General features: G+C 66.0%; 1 protein-coding gene across 3 annotated transcripts; it reads left to right on the top strand.

Moving 5' to 3' along the window:
• Positions 1-3994: 3994 nt before the first annotated feature.
• KCNQ4 (potassium voltage-gated channel subfamily Q member 4) lies at positions 3995-22734 on the top strand. 3 transcript variants are annotated; one of them, XM_074563187.1, is made up of 14 exons: positions 3995-4275; positions 13630-13720; positions 14441-14567; positions 14649-14824; positions 14898-15023; positions 15134-15244; positions 15404-15499; positions 15731-15819; positions 17028-17183; positions 19932-20149; positions 20274-20376; positions 20665-20796; positions 20991-21126; positions 21252-22734. In XM_074563187.1, exons 1-14 carry the CDS (start codon positions 4055-4057, stop codon positions 21468-21470), a joined length of 2001 nt encoding a protein of 666 aa, XP_074419288.1. In that variant the 5' UTR covers positions 3995-4054; the 3' UTR covers positions 21471-22734. The 3 variants fall into 3 exon arrangements, with proteins under 3 accessions (XP_074419288.1, XP_074419287.1, XP_074419289.1); XM_074563186.1 differs by having other exon boundaries at positions 15107-15244; XM_074563188.1 differs by lacking the exons at positions 3995-4275; positions 13630-13720 and adding an exon at positions 14104-14166 and having other exon boundaries at positions 15107-15244.
• The last annotated feature ends 1010 nt before the right edge of the window (positions 22735-23744 follow it).

Below are 23744 nucleotides of genomic sequence, written 5' to 3'. Positions count from 1 at the left end.
GCCATCCCCAAGAGGCTGGGGGAGTCGTGGCACCCGAGGACAGGGACTGGGGGAGTCGTGGCACCCGAGGACAGGGGCTGGGGGAGTCACGGCACCCGCGGGCAGGGACGCCGGACCCTCTGTCGGTGGCTCAGCAAGTGCGGCGGGTGACGCTGTGTGAAGGTGGCAGAGCTAATCGCACCTCCCAGAACCCGGGGACAAAAGCTGATTAGGAAGCAGCGTTTTTCCCCAAAGAAGAGGTTTTAATTTCCGCCTCTCCCCGGGGTGATGAGCGAAGCACAACCCCCGCGCGGGCGAGCGCTGGCCGTTGGCGGTTGGGAACCGGGGCGCTCGGTTTACTGCGGGTTTTGCTGCTGACGGCTGCCCTTCCCTGGGGCGGCCGCATCCAGCCACCCTCTTCCAAGGAAAAACTCGCCGTGATGAAGGTCACGCGGCCACCGTGGGGATGAGGACCACAGGGTGCGGGAGCCACCGGGCATGGAGGGAAAAGGACTGGGGTGAAGCTGCGCGGGGCGGGCTCTGGGTTCACCCCCTGCAGCCAGTGCTGGCAAATCGTCTTTCCCCGGGGAGCGGTGCTGGCTCTTTGCTGCCGTCGCTGCGGGACTCCCCTCCACCTTCGCAGGGACCCAACGCCTCTGGAGGGATTTGGTTGTGAAGCGTCTGCCGAGCCAACGCCAGGGCTCCTGGGGGTGCAAAGCTCGCTTGAAGTCCTTGTCCGTTCTTCCTTCCTTGCCGTCGGAGCTGGGAAAAGGAGCCGAGTCCCTGCCCCATCCCACTCCCTGTGCAGTGGCATCGCGGCAGAGCGGGGTGGAAGCATCCCTGCTCCTCCCGTGGGACCCGCCGCAGCTCCCAGCGGTGCTGGCGTCGCTCCGAGCTTGGGGTCGGGGTGGGCGAGCGCTGACACGGCCCCGCAGCAGCGCCGGGGCCCCGCAGAGCGGCCCCGCGGCCCCCGCCCCGGGGGGTTCCCCGTCCCACACCGGCGGCGGGAGGGAGGGAACCCCCCGAGGCGATGCCGGGGCGTCCCAGCCGCTCGTTTGTCAGAGCGTGTGCTCGCACCCACGCCAGGAGCTAATTGCCCTGGGCCGAGGCCAAGCCTTCTGCAGGTGCAGGTGCTCCGCAGCCCTCCCCGCTCCCCCCGGCACCGCTGCTGGCTGTCCCCGGTGCTCGCCCAGCTCCCGGGGCAACGCCAGCCCCGGGTCCCCTGAGCCCACTTGCCCCCGGCTCTGCCTGTCCCGGACACTGAGCACCAAACCGGGCTCCCTCACACAGAGGGGGCTCGTTGCTTCTCCCCCCACCCCCAGCTCTGCCCGGGGCTCCCCAGCATCCCCCCATCCAGGGAGCCAGGCTGGGACATCGCTCCGGTCCCCGTGCCCGGGTGAGGAATCCCGGCTCCCCCCCTGTTCCGCCGGCCTCCCTGCCCAGCCCCAGCCGCGCCGCTGCATACCAGGGCTGCAAAACTTACTGGAAATCCTGTAGATGCAAATCCCGGCCTCCCGGCCGTGCCAGGAACTCGAGCTGCAATCCCAAGAGGGCATCAAGCTCCGAGCACGCAGGCCTCCCCGCTCGCCATCTCCCGGCCTCGGAAATCCGCTTTAAACTTCCATCTGGGCCAGGGGACACGAACGGCTCTGGGGGACCCCCGTGGCCGGGCAGGAGGGGGGCAAAGCCGGCAGGACCCAGGACGGCTTCCCAAAACCTCCGCCGGTTCCCATGGATGGGTCAGTACCGTGTTGATTCAGAGTCCCTGGCTCCATCCCAAAACCTCCCAGCCCCAGGATCGAAGGAGGTTCCCGGGGTCCGGGCAGTGACAGGGTGCGGATGGGACCCACCGCCCCAGCCCAGCCCCAGCTCTGTGTCCCTGTTACCCCCCCCGGGCTCAGCCCCGCCGGCAGCCAGCGGCGTGGCGGGCCCCGCAGCCCTGCGGAGTTCCCTCGGCTGCCGGGGGCTGCTCGGGGGCTGGAAAGCAAAAGTAAAAATGCGGGAGGCCAGAAAGTGACAGTAACGGAGAAGGCGGCTGGTGGGTGGTGGCAGTTCACTTTCTCCCCTAATTTATTAGCAGCTCGCCGACTCCAGCAAACAATTTAGAGAAGTGACGTCTTTGTTTAAAAAAAAAATCAGCAGTTCTTCTTCACTTACAAACACAGCTCTGCCCAGGCTTCCCTGGCGAGCCCGGGACATCAGCCTGGATATTCCCCACCCAGCAGCAGGAATAAAACAACTCCCAACTCCCCCGACTCCTCTCCAGCGAGCGCCTACCATGGCCCAAGTCCTTTCCAGGTCACCTTAACGCTGCCCCCCCCGCCGGCCCCAGCCCGGAGGCTTTAATCAATCTCCAGGTGAAACCTAAACCTCTCGGCCGAGGGGAATACGCTGAACCAAACGGTGGGATGAAGGTCAGGGTGCTCCCGCCGCGGCGGCTCGGCTGTGGGGAGTGTCTGCCGGGGGGGTGAGACGAGCTGGGGGCACCCCGCGCCCAGGGGCTCTGGCCCACCTTCGGAGGGGGGGGCAGGGGGCAGGGCCGGAGGGGAGCGCGGAGGAGACGCCACCCACCCCCAGGGGAGAATTTGGTTGGGATTTATGGGATTTCAGCCTCCACGGACATGGCTCTCGTCCCCATCTCGCTGCCGTGGAGTTTGCGTGGCGGCAGGATGGAGACGTGTTTTCGGAGGGGGGGTTACAGTCTGGCTCCTGGGGTGGGTTTCACCAGCACCATTTCCCCCGTGCCTGAGTAAATAAAATTGTCTATTTATTGAGTGTGTTTCCTGAGACCTACCACATACCGCAGTGCTCACAAGGGCCCGCGCCGGTGCCAGGATCTCCAACAGCCACGTTAAATAATTCACTGAGCAAAGCCTTTAACTTGTTTTCCTCCCCAGGAGCACAGGCCCCAGGCACCCGCAGGGGGTGGGGGGGACCCAGCTTCTGCAGAGGTGCGGAAAGTGTGGGACGGGGCACCCCTGACCCCCCGCCTGCTCGGAAAGGGGATTCCCAGCAGCGTGCCTCAGTTTCCTCATCTGTCAGTGGGAATAAGCTGTGGGTGTTGGCTGGGAAACACACTTGGAGCCCCTCTCAAAGCGGATTTGTAGAGGATGGAGAGGAATGGGTGGGGGCAGGCTGTGCCTGCAGCAGGGACCCCGGCGGGAATGGGCTCCACTGGGCTTCTGGCCCGGGAACTGGAGGACGAGGATGTGCCCTGCCCTTCCCAAGAAACATGAAGTCTCTGTAGGTATTTGGTGTCCCTCTAAACCTCGGTGCCTCCAGCAATTCCTGGACCTATAGGAAAGGAGAGGAAGGTGGATGCCCCGGCCTGGGGTGCTCTCTGGGAGGGCTGATGCTGGCTGGCTTGGGAAGCTCGTGCCTGGGATACTCCATGTCCGGTGGCCAGGGACACTCGCTCTGGAGATGCTCCCTCCAGAGATGCTTGATACCGTGTGGTTTGGGGGGCTTACTCCCGGGACACTCCACTCCCCATGCTTTGGGATGCTCACTCGCGGGATGCTCCATGCTTGGCAGCCTGGGATGCTCCACACCGGTGTTTTGGGATGCTCGCTCATGGGATGCTCCATGGTTGGCAGCCTGGGATGCTCCACACTGTTTTTTTGGGATGCTCACTCATGGGATGCTCCACACCGGTGTTTTGGGATGCTCACTGATGGGATGCTCCAGGCCCCGTGTCCGGGACACTCTGCCCGGCGCCGTGGGCAGCAGGGCGTCCCCAGGGACCTCGCGGGGAAGGGTCCCCCCGGCCGAACCGCGGGGTGACAGCGTGGGAACCGCCCCCCGGGTGCTGCTGCGGGCGGCCCCGAGTCCGCCCCTTCCCCGCCCGGCCGGTGCCGGCGGAGCCCCGGGGGCGGGGGCCAGGTACGGCGGGGCGGGCCGGCCCCGGCGGGGGGAGGTCCCGGCGGCTGCGGGCAGCTAAAGGCAGGTGGCACCGAGGAGCGGTACCGGGCATCGGGGGCGGTGCGAGCCGGGCGGGGAGGCGGCGGGGGGGGGTCCCGCGGTGCCGGGGCCATGCGGCGGGCGGCGGCGGAGCGCTGAGCGGGGCAGCGCGGCCATGGCCGGGGCGGCGGCGCTGACGACGGTGCGCACCGAGGGTGAGGGGCCGCCCGGCGGGACCCCCCCGCCCCGCCGCCGGGGGCTGCTGGCGGCACCGCGCCCCGGGGCCGCCCCCCGCCCCGCCGGGCCCCCGCGCTGCTGCCGCCGCCGCCTGCAGAACTGTCTCTACAACGTGCTGGAGCGGCCCCGCGGGTGGGCCTTCGTCTACCACGTCTTCATGTGAGTACCGGGGGGGTCCCCGGGCGGCATCCCGTCCCCCGAGGGCTGGTCGGGATGGCGGGGGGGGCCGGGAGCTGCCGGTGCCCGCGGGGGAGGGAGGAGGACCGAGGAGCCGCGGAGCAGCCGTCGTTCCGAGCGAGCACCGGCCCCTCCGGCTCCACCGGAGAAGTTTCCCCGGGAGTGTTTGGCGGGGGGGGGGGTGCGGGACGCGCCGGCGGTGCCCGCTCCCGGGAGCAGCGCGACGGGGGAGCCCCGCCACCGGGGGTGGGGGCGAGCGGGGAGCCCGCCGGGGCGAGCGGCGGGGGCTGAGCCCAGCGGCGGCTTCTCGCCGGCGGCTCCGGTGCGAGGGGGTGAGCGCGTGCCCGGGGCTGGGACTCGCCCTCCGGGGTGGCCACCGTGCAGGGAGCCCCGTCCCGCTGCCACCCGCAGAGCCCGGGTCGCCGACCCGCTCCGCCGCTGCCCCCTCGCTGGAGGTGCCCGGGGTCCCCCGGGGTCTGCGGGCCCGTGGGGAGCCTCAAAGGCAGGAGTCCCCCAGAGGGGTGACAGGGCGGGTCCCCCTGGATCGCTGTGGCAGTGTCGGGAGGCAGCATCCCGGGAGCCGTGCTCGGGTGGGATGGGGAAAAGCAGGGAGTGGGTGTTCTCGTCCCTGGTTGAAGGCTGCAAACCAGCAGCGGCTGCTGTACCCCGAGAGCTGTGCCCGTGCTGGGGTCGCAGCTGCGGGTGATCCCCGGCACTAAACCATCGCTCTCCGGAGAACGGAGCCCAGGATGCTCCCGGGAGCCCGTCTGCTCCCTGCCCTGGCTCAATGCGGTTTCCCGGGCTGTGCAGCGCTGCTCCTTCTTTCCTCGCTGGACCGGGGCGTCCCCTGGCTTTTTGCAAAGCAGAATCTTCTCTGAGACGGAGAAGATGTGCTACATGCGTGCTTGGCATGTGCCAGGTGTGCGCACCGTGCCCCACAGCCTGGCCCCAGGGACCCCATCTGAGAGCATGAGCCGCAAAACGGCCTCTCCGTCTGCCTTCAGGAGCAGTACCTCAGTGCAGCGTCGTTAGCGGGGTGCGCGAGCTGGAGCTCGTTAAGAGGCAGGAAAGTGGGTCTTGCCTAAGTTAGCACATTGAGGTGGCAGGATGAATTTGTCACAGGATACGAGGGCACCTGAGCTCCCAGGGGAGCTGGGAGAGGAGCCCGGGGCCCATTTGTAACGCCTGCCGACACCTCCGCAGTGTGCTTCGGAAATAATACCTACGTTGCAAATATTGCCCTCGAAAGAACTTTTCCTGCAAGGAATTAGTAACGATAGCAGCCAAAACCTCCTGCTAGGGGATGGGGAGCAGAAGTCACCAAGGCTATTGAGTCTTAACTTTGGCATTTCACAGCATCAGGACTTTTTTGCATAGGAACTCGCTGGGCTCTGGAAGAGCGATGCCCTGATCATCTCACGGCTGAGGCGTGGGTGCCCCACTGTCCTCCACCAGTTCTTCCTCCCGACCTGTGTGTGGTTTGCCTCAGAAACAACCACACGGGACCAAGCGGCTCCCCTTGCAGAGCCCACCGAGCCCCGATTCCCTCCTCTGCCGCCCCAGCCATGTCCCACCACCTCTGGGACAGGGGCTTTGCCTGCGTGGGCAAGGCATGTGGCGGGGCTGGTGGCCACAGCTCTGCCAGGGAGAGCGGGGCTTCTGCGGGCTTGATCCCTGAGGATGGACCTGATGGGGAGGCGACAGCAGGAGTAAAATATCTCGAGCATTTAGTGGGATGGGGAGGGGTTGTGTGCACTTGCTCACTTCGTTTTACAGCCGAGGTTTGCTGCAGGGCCGTCGGCCCTGCCAGGGACCCCCCGGCAGCCTGTGGGAAGACGCTGCGGTGGGTGCAAGGTGCGGACGTCTGGTTTGTGAAGCCTTTCCTGTAAATGCTGCTCCTTTCTGGCTTCTTGGATTTGGGTTTTTGTTGGGTTTGGTTTTTCTTTTTTCTTCTCTCCTGCAGCAGATGGGAGCTGCTAAGCTGTTGCCGTGCTGGATATTGAAGTTCTCCGGAATGATTTGCGTGCCTCAATAGCTGAGGGCTGGTTTTCAAAGAAGAGGAGGAAGGTGTTACCCCCGCTTTGGGGGGGACCGAGGCATGGGGGAGATGAAGCCCACGGCCCAAGGTTGCCCAAGGTTGGGGCAGTGCCGGTCACAGGACCTGTCCTCTGAGTCACGGCTGTGCGCCGCCTCCCCCCGGGCAGCCTGGCTTCGAGACAGGGCTGAAAACTGCTAAAATGGAAATACCCGCTGAGAAGCAAAGCGCTTCCCTCCCCTGAGCAGTTTAGAGTCTGGGAGTGTGTAGCAGGGCTGAGCTGATACCATTTATTGGACAAGTTCCGTGTCTTTCTGTCGGCAAATTGATCCCAAATAGCTTCCCATCCCCGGCGCCCGCTCCGGGCTGGGCTGGTGTTGCTGCACCTTTGCAGGACGCTTTGGTGGCTGCCCTGTCTCCGCAGCCCTGGAGCAGTGCCGGGTGCTGCCTTCAGCCCCCACTGCCTCCTCCGATGGGCTGCGGGGGCTCGGAGCCGCCGTTGGGCTCAGCTGGGGCTTTGCAGCCCCTCGGACACCCCCGGTGCTGGGTGTCCCCGCGGGCTGCCGTGCTCTGGCATCTGCAGGAAGGGGATGGTGTGGAAGCAGGTACAGGTGTAAAACCAGGGCTGAGGTGTGCGGTGTTGGCTGGCCGGCCCCATCCCCTCCGTCCCGTGCTGGCCATGGCAGGGCCGTAGCTGGCCTGGGCTTGGCCGGGCTTGCGGAGCTCTGCCTTGCCCTCTGGAAACGAGAGTTTCTGGCCCTGGAGCTTACAGAGCAAATCCGGGAGTGTGACCAGAGCGTTAACCTAAAGGCTTTATAAGCCAGAAGGCGAATACAATCTTCCTTTTCCAATGCCCACCTCTTAAGCCAACGGGAAGGCTGTTCTCATACCCAACTTGTGCCTTTAGTTGTCCGTGGCTGCCATGGGCATGGGCATCGCTGCCAGCCCAGACAGGGGGCTGCCCCCCAGGGGTCTCCTGCAGCCCCTGGGCTGTGCGGGGAGGGGGTTTCCAGCTCAAGCTCTTCTTCCCCACCTGCCAGCCCCTTGCACGTGGCCGGCGGCTCGCAGTGCCGCTGCCCTGATGGCACCCAGGGTCTGGGAGCTCGCATCAAGGGTTATGAAACCGTCGGGTGCACCAGCAGCTCAGCTCAGCACTTTTCCGCTTCCTAGAGGGACGCTTTATTAAAGAACAGCTTGACCTGGAGCAAATTAGGGAAGATTTGAGCCGGCAGCACCAGTAACAACCCGCAACCCCCTGCCTGAAACACCGTCCCCCCCGTGCCGGGCCAGTGGACGCCTCCCCTGCCCGCTGCTCTCGGCAGCGTCTCACCTGGGTGCTGTTGGGGTTTGGGGTTTCATTTACCTTGCGGAAGTGTCACCCTGCGCCTGGGGCGAGGAGGAGATGGGAGCACAGAGCTCGGAGGGTGCCCGTCCCATGGCACCCCCACCCTTGCCACACATGTGGTGCCGTCGGGTCCCCACGTACGCTGGGGGGACAGAGGAGAGGGGTGGCAGAGCCCCGGGGCCGTGCTGGCACTGGGTGACAGATGCCAGGCGCGGGCTGTCCTCACCTCGGCGCTGGCCGGGGGCCACGGGCGATCCCCGCTGGCTCGGGGCAGCGGATGGCGGGGATGCAATGGGCAGCAGCTGGTGTGTGTCCCCCCCGTGCACCGGCCAGCCCCTGGCTGGGGACCAGGCTGCTGGCAGCCGGTCTGTCCCTCCCGGAGCGTCCCTGTGCTCCCATCCTCTATGGGAGAGGGCTGGGGTGGGCAGGATGGGTCTGCTGCCCCCGCTGCATCCCGGCCCCGCCGCGGGGTGGGCACCTCTGCTGTGCTCCCCCCCATCTCACTGCATCCCTCCGCTTTATCCCCTGCTCCGTGCTGGCTCTCGACCGCCTGCTGGGTAAAAACCTCTTGTATTAGGCTCCAGGGTTTTAACTTGCCGTCACCGCAGGGGTGATGGGGTGGTTTTCCATCCGGCTGCTGCGCTCACATGGCCAGAAGAGAAGGGTCCGACGCGGTTGTTCCCTGCCGGAGCCGTGCCCTTCGAGCAGGGGGTCTGCCTGCCCCCGGGGCCAACCCCCCTCACCTTGTCCAGGCTTGAAAGGGGAGCTGCATTCGGGGGAGATGCCAGCGGGAAGAGAAGCCGGCACAGCAGTTTCCCCAGCCTGATGTGGTGTCACCGGGGCATAAAATTAAGTGACTTCGGCGCAATGTGAAACTATGCATTGATTTTTCTTCTTTTTTTTCTTTTTTTTTTTTTTTTTCTCCCTTTTCCCCTCTTGCTGCTCCTGTCGGACCCCCCAGCCCAGAGCGGGAGGTGCTGGTTTGGGTGCCCAGGGCTGGATGGCCCCGATGGTGAGGACGGGGTGGGCAGAGGTGATGCTTGGTCGCCCTGGAGAGATTTTGGTTATTTGTCCCTCCAAGCGGCAATTCCTGGGGGTGAGGGTCGGAGTGGGGCTGAGCGAGTGCCCGGACCTGCCCCCTCTGCCCGTGGGTGCTTCTGCCCTCCCTGCCACGCATCGGGGGTCTCAGCCTGCCTCAACTCCTTGGGGTCTTCCATGTCCCTGTGCCCCAAAGGTCCCTGTCCCTGGGTGCTGGAGGGTGGGGACAGCCCCCATCCCTCTGCTGGGGTGCAGGGCCCATCGCACACGGGAGGTGCATCTGAAAACACACGGGTTTTCTTTGCCCCCCCCCCCCCCCCCCTTAAGTCAGCTCCTTGCCAGATGATTCAAGAGCAAAACTATCTCGGCTGCCCTGTGTGAGCGTCTTGGCACCGTCCGCCAGAGCCTTGTGACTGTGCTCCCTGTGGGGACGGGGGGCGCGGGGGGTGCAGACACGTGCAGTGCAAGGGTGACGGGTGATGCCGTCTGCAGGCTTTGGCTCCCGCTCCCCGAAGCCCAAAGGTGTTGGGGCCACCGGCTCCCGCGCGCTTGTAGGATGTCACCTGGGGCTGCTGCCGTGGGTGCCCCCGGGCTGCAGACGGGCTCCTGGTCCCAGCCCTGCCTGCAGCCTGTCTCAGGGTGCTGGAAACCCCCCGTCCTGCCTTATTGCCCGGGGCTGGGGCCGAGGAGGGCTCGGGGAGCAGCACCTTTCCTCCCCCAGCGCTGATAACTAGGTCGTGGCTGGGCTCTGGGCTTGTGCTGGGCTCTGTGGTGCCGGTGCCGCGTCCAGCTGGTCGCCTCCTGGCTCCGGTTTCCCTGGCCGTGGGGAAATGCTCGGTGCTTTTCTGCTTCTCTTCCCTGTGGCGCGGGCAGGAGCGTGGCGTGGGACGGACCCTGCCATGGTTACGGGCGCAAACAGGCCCGCTACACCCCGGTTATTTATATCGCCTGGAGCAGACAGGCCGCCTGCTCCACCTCTCCTAAAGGCGAGGGAGGGGGGATTTATAAGACACGCTGTTTATACAGCTGCAGATGGTGCTCGGGGAGCTGAGCCTCGCAGCACGGAGCGCCGTCCCCATCCCTGTCCCCAGCCCCACCGCAGCTGGGCTGGGGCAGTTTTGGTCCAAATAGCCGTTTCCCGCGGTGGGGGGACAGCATGGACGGGCACCCCGCGCTGTGGGGACCTGGGGGTGCCGTGGTGGGGCCAGGCTGTGCCGGGGAGGGGGGCCGTGCCCGTTCGCTCGCTCGTCCCCTGGCTGAGCTGTTTATCCTACGGCGCGTGGTGTTTTCCTTCCGCTGAGTTATTGCCGGGCTGTCAGCACAAGCCTCCCTGGTGCTTCCTTGTAGTGAGGGGGAGCAAAGCAGGGTCCTGGGCCAGCATCACCCCCCCCTTCCCCCCTCGCTGGGGCTGGGGGACACAGCCCGGCCGGGCTCTGAGCATCACCGTCCCGTCAGCGCTGGCACTGGGGTGCTGTGGCACAGCTTTGCCCAGGCTATGCTGGGGTGCGGCCCCTTTGCCCAGGGGTGTTCAGGTGGGCACTGGGGGCTGGCTGGTGTCCCCTCGCCTGATGCTGCTCCTCGCCGTCCGGGGACGCCCTGGCCCCGCTTTCCCTGAGCTCAGCACCTTTCCCGGCTCGCCTCTTCCTCCGCCGGCACCGCGCTGCCGGAGTGGGCAGGAGCATATGGCAAAGTCCGCTCTAGTGAAGATTAATGTGAGGAGATTCGCCTTCTCCAACACGGGGCCCCCTGCCCGGTTTTAATTATTATTTTGGGGAGGAGTGTTCCTGCGGACAGGCTTTGCTCCTGCAGGGGTGAGAGCAGCCAGAGGGGTCCCATCCCCGTGCCCAGGCTGTCGTCAGCGTGTCCCCTGCTGTGCAGGGACGTGTGCCAGCAGGGAGGTGTTTGGGAGCCCCTCGGGGAGGGGGCTGCCGGCTGGTGGGGGCCGGCAGCGGAAATTTTATTGGGGAGAGCTGATGCACCGGCTCAGCAACAACAGCATCTGCTCCCTCCATCCCCCGGGACCCTGGCGAAGGGGAGTGGGGAGGGGGGGAGCAAGGCTCCTGCCAGGTCTTGCCCTGCCATCTCTGCCCCCTCCTCGCTTTCCTTGGCAGTGCTCCCTTTTTCTGGTGGGCGGGAAGGGCAGAGAACTGGGGAGGGAGCACAGCGGCGGGGAGCCTGGCACTGCCGGCACCGCGCGGCGTTTGATGGAGAGCTCGTCTGAGCCCTCGGTGCGGGGCAAAGAGCTGCTGAGAGCAGCACTTCTGCCCCAGAGGGGGGACTGGAGGGGGGGGACAGCCAGTTCCTGGCTCGCCGAGCTGCCTTCAGGCATCTGACCCTTTCCCTAAGCCGCTTAGGCGCAGCCGGGACGGGGCGTTTGCCCAGGCTTTACAAGTTAATTCCTAGCAGGTGATGTGTTCCCAGGAAGTTTCTTTCCCAGCTGGCCCCGCGGGGCCTCGCATGCCCGTATCCCTCACCGACTCCTGCAGGATGACGGCCGGGGGGGGTGGGGGCAGGTGGGAAGCATCCCCCCGCCCCAAGGGTGCAGGTTTCCATCGCCGCTCCTGCAGCGTCGGTTTGCCCCGGTCTCTGTTGCTCGTGGGGACAGGTGACAAGCGGGGCTCTGGCTGGGTTGCAGGGTCACCGTGAGTCGCCGCTGCCCGAGGCAGGGCCACCCGCAGCGCGTCCCCCCGGCAGCAGCGTGTGCCCGGGCACGGGAGACCCCCCCTCCCCACTCCCCGCGCAGGGCGAGAGGCACAAATCTTTGCAGGCTGGGAGATTTCTGCCTCCTCGTCTGCTTTGTGCTCCGCTGCCCGTGTAATTGCCTGCTAAATCCTGATGGTATAATCTTTATTGCTGATGATGCACAAAGCAGAAAGGCTCTGCCCTGGGCTGCTCAGCCAGGGCTTGTCTCGCTCCTCGGACCAAGTGGCCGAGGTGCCAACAGCCTGCTCCGTGTCCCTGCCCGTGTCACCGCTGCCCTCCCTGCCGGCACGGGCAGGACGGGGGTACCGCCGTGCCGTCGGCTGGTGGGGGAATTAATGGCAGAACTGCTGTGCCGGAGGAAAAGGGCTCGATTAATAATTCAGAGGGAAGAAGGAACCGGCTCCAGCCTTCTGCCTTGCAGACGGGGAGCGCCTGGGAGAGGAGCATCGCCCTCCGCAGCGCGGGCAGGGGGAGGTCGGGGCTGTGACAACCCCGACCCCTTTGGTGCTGGAGCGGGCACACGGTGTCACTGCAGCTCTCCCTGCTCCATGCTCTGGATCCAGCCCTTCTCCCATTCCCTGGGGTCTCTCTGCCATTGGCACCATCTCCAGTTTCCCCTCGGGATGGTTTCAGGCAAGGGGACCTGCCTGTCCCCTTCGGGCTGGGTTCTGAGCTGGGTGCTGGTGCTGGTGCCCCCCTGCAGCGGGGCACTCGTTAGCCCCCTCACGCCGTGCCCAGGTTTGCAGAGTCCCCCCCAGCCCCGCACGCCATAAACTGTGGGTTCCGTGGGTGCTTGTATCCCCAGGCTGGCTCCCCGCACCCCCAGCGCTTGGTCCCCTTGGCCCGGGGGGTCCCGCAGAGGGCACAGAGCATCGTCCCCTCTCCCCAGCGTTGCCCGATGTCTCCCCACCGGTGCTGGGACAGGTGTGTAGGTTGGGTCTGGTTTCACCCTTTGGCCACCCCCGGCAGCCAGTTCGGCTTTCAAGCTCCATGTCAGCAACCAGAGGAAAGGGGAAGGGGCTCCTGAGCGAGTGTCGGGCAGCATCTCCCTGAGCCGAGCCCCCCGTCCTCTCTGTAGCACCACTGATGGGTCCCATGGGCATTGCTCACCATGGGGAGATGGTGCTGGGGGGGCGAGATGGGTGCCCACCAGCTTGGGGACAGGGTGCCAGGGCCACCTCGCTTGCCCTGCTGGCCTCAGACGTGGCCACTCCGGTGCTGCTGGCGGTGCCGTCCCGCAGTGCCGTGGGGTGCCCAGAGCCCCCCGTGCCATTACAGAGACAGCTCGGGCGGAGCGGTGGCCCTTTGCACGCCGTCACGTGGGCTGGTGGCACAAGCCCTCCACTTTCCATTTTTAGAATCGCTGGATCAGGGGAAAAAATGTATTTTTGGAGTTTCATTTGCTTCAGCTTCAGAGTCTATTTTTTTTTCCCCTCCTTACTTTAAATGGGCCAAAGCCCCTCGTCTCTTAGCCCAGCTCGCGGGGACAAATAGCCCCAGAGCAGCTCCCTGTTAACTCTTCCCCTGGCTCGGCTGTTCCTGGGTGGCCTCCCTGTCCCCAGCAGGTCCCCACGGTGTCAGCGATGCTGGGGACAGTCAGGAGAAGCTCTGGTCCCCCTTCTGCAGCAGCAGCCGCCCTGCTGCGGTGCGGGACCCCCCGTTTTCCTCCTTGCCTTTAATTAGGGGTTGTTTTGCCCAGGGGGGTGCCGCAGGGCTGCAGAAGAGCCTTGCGCTGAGCCCCGCGGCCGCTGGAGCCTGGTCCTCCTCCTCGGTGCCTGCGGGGCTGCCCGGGGACGTGTGTGCCACCAGCCGGCGCTGGCACATGGGTGCCCTGCAGGGCTTATCCCCATCGCAGAGGGGCACAGGGCTTGGGGGGCACCGCGCAACCCTGGGCCATGAGCCTATGCCGGCTGTGCCGGGGGGACGCTCGGGGTCGGAGGGGTCCCGCCGTGGGCTCGGGGCCCTGCCCCGGGGGGGTGCTGCTTGCACTGGGCATCCCGGTGCCACGGGCAGGCTTCAGGCACCCACGGGCAGCTGCTCCTGGGCTCCCGAATTGCTCCATGCCACCATCTAGGGGCAAACCGTGTCCCCGGTGGCTCGGACACAGCCACGGAGGTCTCTGCTGGGGGGGACAGGCTGCGAGTGGGGGCCAGCGCTGCAGACCGGGATCCCCCCAGACGGCTCTGGTGCCCACGCCGACACGCTCTCGTTCCAGATTCCTCCTCGTCTTCAGCTGCTTGGTGCTGTCGGTCTTCTCCACCATCCAGGAGCACCAGAAACTGGCCAACCAGTGCCTCTTCATCCTGGTAAGTGGGGAGCAGGGATGTGGCTCGGGTTCCCCCTCCCTGCGTTACACCCTAAGAAACTCGGATGGGATCATGGACGATACCCCTCCCACCCCTTCCCCAGCCCCGGTGTCACTATTGACCGTTGTTGTTAACCACGGCAGCCTCTCCGGCACGCCGGGGAGAAGCTGCAGGGTGGCCTTGCTGCTGCGGGCGTCCCGTCACTGCAGCTGGACCTCCATGGTGCGGAGAGGCATAAACCTCTGGAAAAGGCAGGGCAGGAGGGGCTAAAAAAGGCAACTTTCCCCCAAACTGTCACAAACGGCTGACGCTGGAGTTTCTCTGAGTGACGGAGACTAAATTGGGAAGGACCTTGTGACTTTCCCGCAAGTAAGCAGAATGGGGGCCTGTTTGTGCGGGAGGTAGGAGGACAATGCTGACGGCGGAGGAAAAGGACCCAGCTCGGGGTGAGCTTGGCAGAGGGAGGAGAGCGGGGCTGCTCAGACAGCCTCGACGACCGCGGCTCCCGTCTCTCCACCCCGATTCCCCCAGGGACGGCTCCAGACGCGGCTGTGCCAGGAAGGTGGCCTTGGCGGGGGACACCCTGCTCCCCCCTGCACCCTCCCCAGCACCAGCATTTCATTTTTTCCCCCCCAAAGCCACCCACCCAGCTGAGTTCCCCACGCCATCCTGCCTCTGTCCTCCCCCTCTCACCCTCCCGACCCTGCTCCCCCCCGGCAGGAGTTCGTCATGATCGTGGTGTTCGGCATGGAGTACATCGTCCGCGTCTGGGCGGCCGGCTGCTGCTGCCGCTACCGGGGCTGGAGGGGTCGCTTCCGCTTTGCCAGGAAACCCTTCTGCGTTATAGGTACCGGGGGGGCTTGGGGGGAGCACGGGGATTTGGGGACTTGCAGTGTCACCCACGCCCCCGACCCTCGCTGTCCCCTAGATTTCATCGTCTTCATCGCCTCGGTGGCCGTCATCGCCGCCGGCACCCAGGGCAACATCTTCGCCACCTCGGCGCTGCGCAGCATGCGCTTCCTGCAGATCCTGCGCATGGTGCGCATGGACCGTCGCGGCGGCACCTGGAAGCTGCTGGGCTCCGTCGTCTATGCCCACAGCAAGGTGAGGATGCAGGGTCCCGGCACAGCCCCCCCACACCTCCCCGACCCTCTCTCACCCCTCCCTGCCCCGGCAGGAGCTCATCACCGCCTGGTACATCGGCTTCCTGGTGCTCATCTTCTCCTCCTTCCTCGTCTACCTGGCTGAGAAAGACGCCAACGCTCAGTTTGCCACCTACGCCGACTCCCTGTGGTGGGGCACGGTAAGCCTGGCCGCCGTGGCCCCCCAGCCCCGGGAGGGGACGAGGAGGGTGGGATGGGACCATGGCGGGGGAGCTCCCTCCAGGCCTCCGCCTGCTCTGCCCCCGCGCAGGTCACCCTCACCACCATCGGCTACGGGGACAAGACGCCGCAGACGTGGCTGGGACGGATGCTGGCGGCCGGCTTCGCCCTGCTCGGCATCTCCTTCTTCGCGCTGCCCGCTGTGAGTAGGACCGGGGAGAGAGGGTCCCCACCTCCTGCCCTGCAGAAATCGGGGAGAAAGGGGAAAAATCCGCCCCTGCGGCTGGAGGGTCCCCATCTCTCCTGGTTGGCGGTGGCAGCGTGGCTGGCACCCATGGACCCCATCCCCTCCCATCCCCAGGGGATCCTGGGCTCCGGCTTCGCCCTCAAAGTGCAGGAGCAGCATCGGCAGAAGCACTTTGAGAAGAGGCGGACTCCGGCGGCGAACCTGATCCAGGTAGAGCAGGGCTGGCGTGTCCTGCCCCATCCCTTCCCGGGGATGCTCCACCGTCCCTCCCGTCTCCTCTGCCTGTCCCAAACCCCTGACCCCCCGTCCGGCAGCTGGCTCCTTTGAGCCGGTCTCTGCCTGTGGTGGCCGGGGGGGGTGGAGGGGGCTGGCACAGGGGGTTTTGCCTCCTGACCCTGCAGGGGCTGATTCCGGTGCCCGCGGGCTCTCGCTCCCGTGCAGGCTGCCTGGCGCCTGTACTCGACGGACGCCAGCCGCGCGTACCTGACGGCCACCTGGTGTTACTACGACAGCCTCCTGCCCTCCTTCAGGTAGGCAGGGTGCGGGCGAGGGCTGCGGGGCTCCTGGGGGGACCCAGGCCGAGGAGTGACCTGGGCAGTCCCTGCCATGAGGGCCCACATGGGGCCACTGAGGGCTCAGTGGGGCTGAGCGCCACGGACGCCTTGCTCAGCCCCAGGATGCCGGAGCCCCAGCACAGCATCTGCCGAAAAGCCCAACACCAGCCTCCATCCCCATCATCCTCCCAGCCCGCAGCACCCGTCCCACCCTGTCCCCTCTCGCCCCATCCATAGCCTTCCTCCAGCACCACCGCGGGGAAGAGGATGATGCCGCCGGCCACGGGGACCTTGTGGCCGGAGTGATGGAGCTGCAGCCGGCCGGGAGCCGGCTCTGAGCGTGGCGGCAGAGGGGATGGACCCGGAGGGTCCGGCAGGGAGCCCTGTGCCCCGTCCCTGCAGCGTTCTCCCCTTCCGTGTCCTTGGGATGTTGCCCCCACGGGTGGATCGAGGACTCTCCGAAGCTTTTCCGGACGGCCTGTGTGCCGCAGCCCTGCCCTCCTGCCTCCGCCCGAGCGTCCTGCCCTGCTCCGTCCATGTGTTTCTTTGCAATGACAATTTTACTGTTCCGTTTCACTCTTTATTTTTTCAAAGACAGGGCTCTTAACAGCGGCGGCAGCGAGTCCCTCTGCTCCCTGAGGAGATCCGGCTTCCCGTGCATCGCTGCCGAGCGTGGGGCCAGGCTCCCCTGGCGTGGGCATCGCGGGGGCCTCCGCCAGCCCCTCCTGCTGTGCCGGGAGCCGTTTCTCCCCCAGCAGGGAGCTGAGATAGGGCCAGGCTCCATCCCTGCCGGCTCCGAGCCTCCCCCCTGCTCCGGCAGCACCCGGACCCCCAGACCAGATGGTGGCAGGTCACCGTGTCCCCACCTCACAGCAAGGGTGGTCAGCCTGCCTGAACCATCCCTCTCGGCACGAGTCCAACCCTTCTGCCGGTGGCCAGCCTCTGTGGGACCCTTCCCCAGCACCCCCCTGCCCAGCACCGTTACCCCCAGGTGCCGGCAGCGGGTGTCGAGCTGTTAAGAAACTGTCTTTGGAAAGAAAATGCTGGTTTTTGCTTCTTGTTTTGCTCTGGTTTTGCTTTGATTTGCACAGAGGGGGCTCTGCTCTGCTCAGCCTTGGTTTGCTCATCTCGTTTTGCTTTGGAAAGTTTAATTTCTCCATGTTTTTATTTAACCCCAACCCCAGAGAGCTGGTCCTAATGTTTGAGCATTTACACCGAGTCCGCAACGGAGGATTTAGGAATTCAGAGGTGAAAAAATTGCCCGACGGAGCCCCACCGCCTTATCACTCCTTCACCCCTGGCCAGAAAAGCATCAGCCCTGCCGCTTGCTCGGGGGAAAGGTAGGAGGGGGCAGCCCCGCGGCCCCGCGTTCTCCCTCCTCTCTGTCTTCTCTTCTCTGCTCGTCTGTGTCCACCCGTGGTGCCACCGTGGTGTCTGTCACCGCCAGCCCGGACCCCAGGGGAGCAGCCCCCAGCCCCACTCCCCCCCAGCGCTGTGCCGGGGCACCCGTCCTGCTCTGCCGCTGGCTGTGGCACCGCTCCCGCCTCCGGAGGGGACACGTGTGGTCCCCGCAGACGGACTCTGGGCTGTTGTACCATCGTGAAGCCTCTTGCAACGTTCAGCTCCACCTCGCTGACCTTTTCGGGGTGGCCACAGCACCGGGACCTTGCACGGGGGACCCAAGTGTGGCCAGAAATGATGGCAGTGCCGCTGGAGCTGTGTGGCCCTGCTGCGGACCAAGGCAAGGAGCAAAACCTGGTTCCTGCAGTCCAAGATGGGCTTCCCGTGCCCACAGCAGTGGGGAGCAGCGGTGCTGAGCTGCCCCAGTGCCGACAAGAAGAGACAAGAGGGTTTGGGGCCGCTGTGCTGCTGGCGGCGGCTGCTCTGCATCGTGTTCCTGGTCCACTGTGGCGCAAAAGCATCCTGGGGACCCCGGAATGCCACCACGGCTGCTGGCCTGCCACCCAGGACATCGGCATGGTGTGGGACCCTGGGCCAGCATCAGGGTTAGGTGGAGAGGGAGCGCTGCTCCTCAGTGGTATCGTGCCTCAGTTTCCCCTGTGGTACCGGAGACAGGGCTGTTGGGGGTCTGGCACGGTGCGGGGATGTGCCAAGCCGTGGGGCTGCGGCTTCCCCACTGCGGGCATAGGACAGAGGGTCGCCTGCTCCCCCCGCCGCCCCCCAGGTGAGTATGGGCTTGGGGGGCTCCTCCCTGCGGCAGCACCAGCCGGGGCTCGGTTTCCCAGTGAAGAGCCGGGAGCTGGCAGGGGAAGGACTGTCACCCCCCCGCCGTCCCACCCGGGGGGGCCCGAGCCTCCCCCCGTCTCCTCCGCAAGCATCACCTCTCATAACATCTCATCTTCTCTCTCTCCTCCCCTCTCCTGCTCACCCTCCTCCTCTCCATCCCTCTGACCTCCCCCCAAACCTTCTCTGCCCCCCCCCACATTCACCCCCAAGCTGGAAGGAGGAGGACGCGCAGCCCCACAAGTGCTTACGCCTCAGGTAACGTTCGCCCCTGGCAGCGGCTGCAGAGCCCCAGCGGTGGTCGCAGGGTCACCAAATTGCTTTTTGGCAGCTCCGCCACTGAGAAACTGGACTTCCCTCTGCCGGGCAGGCGTCAGTGTTTATGCAGGACCTACACAAACAACTTTACTCGTGCTTCTTGCCTCCACAGCAGAGGGGGGTGCCGTGGCCGGGTCCCCGGCAGCGGGCAGGGACCCTGCGCTGGGGTGCGGGCATGCCAGGGGGGTCAGGGACGAGGTGGCCCGGGATGCTGCGTTCCCTCCCAGCCACAGGCTAACTCTTCTTTTCTCCTGTGTCTCTGCCCTGACCCTCCAGCCCCATCTTTAGTGGTAAGAGGAGGCTCTTGCAGACGTGGGGCACATGGAGACGGAGGTACTGCGTCCCCGCGCAGGGCCGGGGAGCGCCGGGGTGCATGGTGCGCCATGCAGGGCTGGCTGCGGGGGTCCCGGGGGGCTGAGACAGAGGGGGTAGAGGCCGAAGAATGGTCTTTCTGCAGGCCAGGGGGGTTTGTGCATGGCCTGGGCTGAGCTGACTGTCCCCCACTGGCTCCCGCAGCTCGCCCTGCCTCAGTTTCCCCCTCTGTGCAGCATGGATGAGGCTGGTCCGTTGGCCGTGCTGGGCTTGCCAAGTCCAACAACAGCAAACAGGCACTTGGGTGAACCCCATCCCGCATCTCCTGCAGCCTGGTCCCCCCCGGGACACAGCCCTTCCCGTCCTCCGGCACCGCCCGGCACCACCGCGTGCCAGCTGCTGCAGGGGCTTGTGGCAACCCTGCCTGCTTGGGACCAGCTCGCCAGCGACCTGCATGCCGGTAGCCCAGCACCCTGCCGTACCCCCGCCTTGCCCTGGGACTCCTGGAAATCCAGGAGGCTCCGCATGTGCCATGGTTTCATGGAGTTGGTTGTGCAGCGGGCATGGGGTTTGCTCCGTGTCCTCCGTGGCTTCGGCTTCCTCCGCCTGCGGGTCTGTGCGTCCGCTTGGCCGCCGTGCCTGGCCCAGGGTGTGCTTGTGGTCCTGCATCACACAGAGGGCAGCACCAGGTGATGTTTTTGTGTAGGTCCTACATAAATGATGCCTGTTCTTCCCCCTGGAAAGCCAGCAGAGCGGCTGGTTTCAGGAGCAGAGCTCAAGTTAGAGCAGGAGGAGAGCCTGAATTGGGTGGTGCAGCCTGGAGGAGGAGGAGGAGGAAGAGGAGGAAGGGGCCTGGCCGGGTGCCCCAGGACTCCCCATGCCAGTGGGGGTGGGCAGGAGCAGGGCTGGTCCCTGTGGGGCCAGTGGCTCTGCCAGGGCTCTGCGGTGTGTCGTCCCCACCACCGTCCCTGCTCTCCCTGTCCCTCTGTCTCCTTTCTCTACTCTCGGTGGGGAAAAAAGGGTGTTTAAAGGAGTAACCCCAGAGCTGGTCCTGCACGGTACCGCCTGCTCCTGGCACCACCAGCCCCATCCTCACCCCCGGCGTGGGGGGGTGGGCACCATGTATGCCCCCAGCAGGGCTCTCCCTGTCCCCATCCTGGTCCCCCCCGGCGCCCGCTCGCCTCTGACCCTGCCCATCCCGCTGTCCCACGCAGCAACAAGATGGGCATCAAGGACCGCATCCGTCTGAGCAGCTCGCAACGGCAGGGCAGCCGGGGCAGGCAGCACCTGGGGCCCCCCCTGCACCGCTCCCCCAGCACTGAGGACGTCCCCGAGGCTTCCAGCCCCACCAAGGTGCAGAAGAGCTGGAGCTTCAACGACCGGACCCGGTTCCGTGCATCCCTCAGGCTCAAGCCACGGACCCCGGTCGAGGGTAAACCCTGGGGACTGGTGGGGTCCGGGTCCGGCTGTGGGGTTTCTGGGGGGCTGCAGGGGTTTTGGGGGGCACATGGGGACAGCCCTCGGTCTCTGCGACCCACCCGCTCTTGCACCCACAGCCGACTGCCCGCCGGAGGACAGCGGTGAGGAGAAGAGCTCCCACTGTGACCTGACCTTCGAGGACATCATGCCGGCAGTGAAGACCGTCATCCGGGCTGTCAGGTGAGACCGTCCCCTCCTGTGTCCCCCAGCGTGTGTGCTCCTGTCCCCACCTCCTCCGCAGCTCTCAGCCTCTGGGGACAAACAGACTGGCTAGAGCGCCCCGGTCCAGCCCATGGTGGTGGCTGAGCCAGGCAGGGAGCAGGGATGGCTCCCGGCTCAGCCCCCGTGGGAACAGTGCTCAGAAACTCGGTGCTTTGCACACTCCCTCCCCCTCACCCCCCCAGCCCGGAGCCCCCGGGCACCCCCAGTCCTCCCAGTGCCGTGCAGCCAGCCCGGGTGTCCCTTCAGGATCTTGAAGTTCCTGGTGGCCAAGAGGAAGTTCAAGGAGACCTTGCGTCCCTACGATGTCAAGGATGTCATCGAGCAGTACTCGGCCGGCCACCTGGACATGCTGGGCAGAATCAAGAGCCTGCAGATGCGGTGAGCTGCCCCCAAGGCGGGGGGGGGCTGAGGGCTCCCCTGGGTCTCCTACCACTAGCCATGCCCTCCAGGAGCGATGCTGGCCCATTGCGATGGGTGGGACGTGTCCCAGGAGCCTGTCCCCATCCCCTGTGGTCTCACATGTCCTCTGGTCCACTGGGGGTGATGGGCTGTGTCCCTTCCCTCCCTGCCAGCGTGGACCAGATCATGGGCAGGGGGACCCTCACTGCGGACAAGAAGACGCGGGAGAAGGGGGAGAAGCCGGTGCTGGAGACGGAGCTGGTGGATGAGCTCAGCATGATGGGGCGCGTGGTCAAAGTGGAGAGGCAGGTCAGGAGGGGACAGCCCCCAGGGAGCACGTCACCGTCCCTTCGGTGCCTGCGGGATGGGGAGCCGGGATCCCCAGGTCCCCTCCCCGTGGGGAGGGACCCGCTCAGCCCTGGCCGCCCTTGCAGGTGCAGTCCATAGAGCACAAGCTGGACCTCCTGCTCGGCATCTACTCCCAGTGCCTCCGCAAGGGCTCCACCAACTCCTTCAGCCTGGCCGCCGTGCAGGTGCCCCCCGGCGAGCCCGACATCACCTCCGACTACCACAGCCCCGTGGACCACGAGGACATCTCCATCTCTGCCCAGACCCTGAACATCTCCAGGTCGGCCAGCACCAACATGGACTGAGCGGGAAGGCAGCGGGATGGATCCTGCCTGCGTGCAGCCGGTGGGACGGGGCGCTGAGACGTGGGAGCAGCGTGGCATCGCCCGGCCCCGTCTAGCCACTTCCCTCGCCATCTTACTTGAACCAAGTCTTCCTTTGTGGGGGGACGGCTGCAGCGGGTGCCCGCTCTGGGGATGGGGTGGAAGCCCGTGGCACTGCGGCATGGCCAGCCCATGCTCCCGGGATGCTCCTGCCCTTCCCGGGGGGTGAGGACCCCCCCAGCTCCTGGGGCCTTGAGTGCTCCCCAGCCATGGTGGGGATGCTCCAGCCTGGCCCTGTCCCCTGGGGTTTGACTCGTAGCCCCAGCCCTCAGGACACATCCAGCTCCTCTGTGAGGTCCTGCTTGGTCGCCCAGAGCCGAGCCGGGGACGCCGCCAGCTATGCAAGGCTCCATCTCCCTCCGCCCCCGGTGCCGAGCAGGGGTGTTGGGGCACGACCCAACATGGTTTTACCTGCGTTGCTCCAGGTTGGGGCAGCGGTGGGGGTCCCCCCAGGTCAGGGAGCGGGGGTCTGTCCCCCATCGTGCTCCTTTGCCCGGGTTATTTCCCTGCTGCCAAGGCTGCACCTCTAGAAGCACAGCAGAGCCTTCTGCCTGCCCGTGCATGCTTCCAGGGCAATATATATATAGGAGATATATATATATATATTTATGCAATAATGTCTTAATATGCAACACCCCCGGGAAGAGCAACCCGTGGGGCCATAGGCAATAAGTAACCCCCCTACCAGCACACAGGGCTGGATCCTGCTGCCTGTAGGGGCCCAGCGGGCTCAGGGCTGGGTGACAAACCTGCTGGAGGGTGGCCCTGGGGACACGGGGCTGCGCAGGGGCTGTGGAAGACAGAGGGATGCAGGCACAGGTGATGGGGACAGTGGTCCCCAAGGAGCATCTCTCCCTCTTGTGTCCCAACCCCTGCTCTTGGTTAGAGAACTCCTTCCCTGCTGGGTCCTGTGGGTCCCGCGGTGCTCGGTTTGTCCCTCCCCGTGTCCCCATCCCTTCCATGTCCTGAGGAGCACAGGCCGGGCCTGGGGGGGGTGACAGCCCAGTGGGGACAGAGAGTGGCTGTGCATGTCCCTTGTATGCCGCTTGCGGCAGAGCCACAGCAGCTCCCGCGCTGCCTTGCTCCCCTTTGCTGCCCCGACCCCAGTCCCGGGGCTGGTTTCCAGTCCCACAGCGCTGGGCTGAGCCAGGCTGGAAGCGATCGTGGTAGTGCCAAAGTTTGTCGAGCTGGGGCTGGTGGGGGGCTGGGGGTCCTGGGGGGTCTCGGTGCCCTACGGAGGCTGTCAGGGACCGGCAGTCAGACCTGCTGGGATCTGGCCTGGGCTGGTGGGCACCCACCGAACCGCGGGATTTGCACCCGTATGCCTCTGCTCCCAGCAGCAGGGACCCCCCCCCACCCCCTGCTCGTTTTTTCTTGCCTCGTTAAGTGCATGTGGCCAGCGCAGGCTGTGCCAGAGCCGCTGGCAGCCCCCGCCCCAGCTCCTGCACCACCCGGGTCCCCTCCCCTGCGATGGCACGGGGGCTCGAGGGGGTGACCGGGTGCCGTGGGTGGGCAGGCGGTGGGTTGGTGAGGGGGTGCCATGGGTGGGCAGGCGGTGGGTTGGTGAGGGGGTGCCGTGGGTGCCCGGCCGCGGGGCGAGGGTGCATGCGAGAGCTTTGCCCGCAGCCGCACGCAGGGACTAACCGGTAGGAGCCTCCCCGGGGCTGGCCGGTCCCCGCAGACCGCCCCAGCCAGCGGTAGTTACCTCACTTGATTAACTTATTAACTTATTTCTTTCATTAAAGTTTGGAGTAGAGGCTGCCTGCCTGCCCCGCTGTCTCTCTCCCGGCTCTCCCGGGAGGTGGCACTCCAGCCCTGCCGCCGAGCGCTGCGGACGGAGGAACCGGGCGTCCGGCCACCTCCCTGCCCCCCCGGGCACCCCTGAGCCGCAGCCGCCCCCCACCTGGGCAGCGGGGCTCCGGCTCAGTCCCCCTCCACGGCGCCGTGAGCCTGGGGGCTGCAGGCCTGATGCCACTGCCGAGGGGCCCTTGCCCTGCGTTCGGAGCGCGGTGCCGGCGGGGAGGGTCACTGCTGCGGGAAGGGCCGTGCTCCCTCTGCCTCTTCAGAAGTGTCACGCTGTGTCCCCAAGCGGGGGTGACGCTGCAATGGTCCCGCGGCCATCCCGGGGAAGGCGGAGGGGTGGGAGCCCCCTTCCCCAGGAGACCGCAACCCCCCAAGGGACAGCAAAGCCTTCAC

The sequence above is a fragment of the Larus michahellis genome, chromosome 19, assembly GCF_964199755.1.
Source record: "Larus michahellis chromosome 19, bLarMic1.1, whole genome shotgun sequence".
NCBI lineage: Eukaryota > Metazoa > Chordata > Aves > Charadriiformes > Laridae > Larus > Larus michahellis.
Note: the sequence above shows the minus strand (reverse complement) of the source record. Positions and strands in the feature narration are given on the sequence as shown.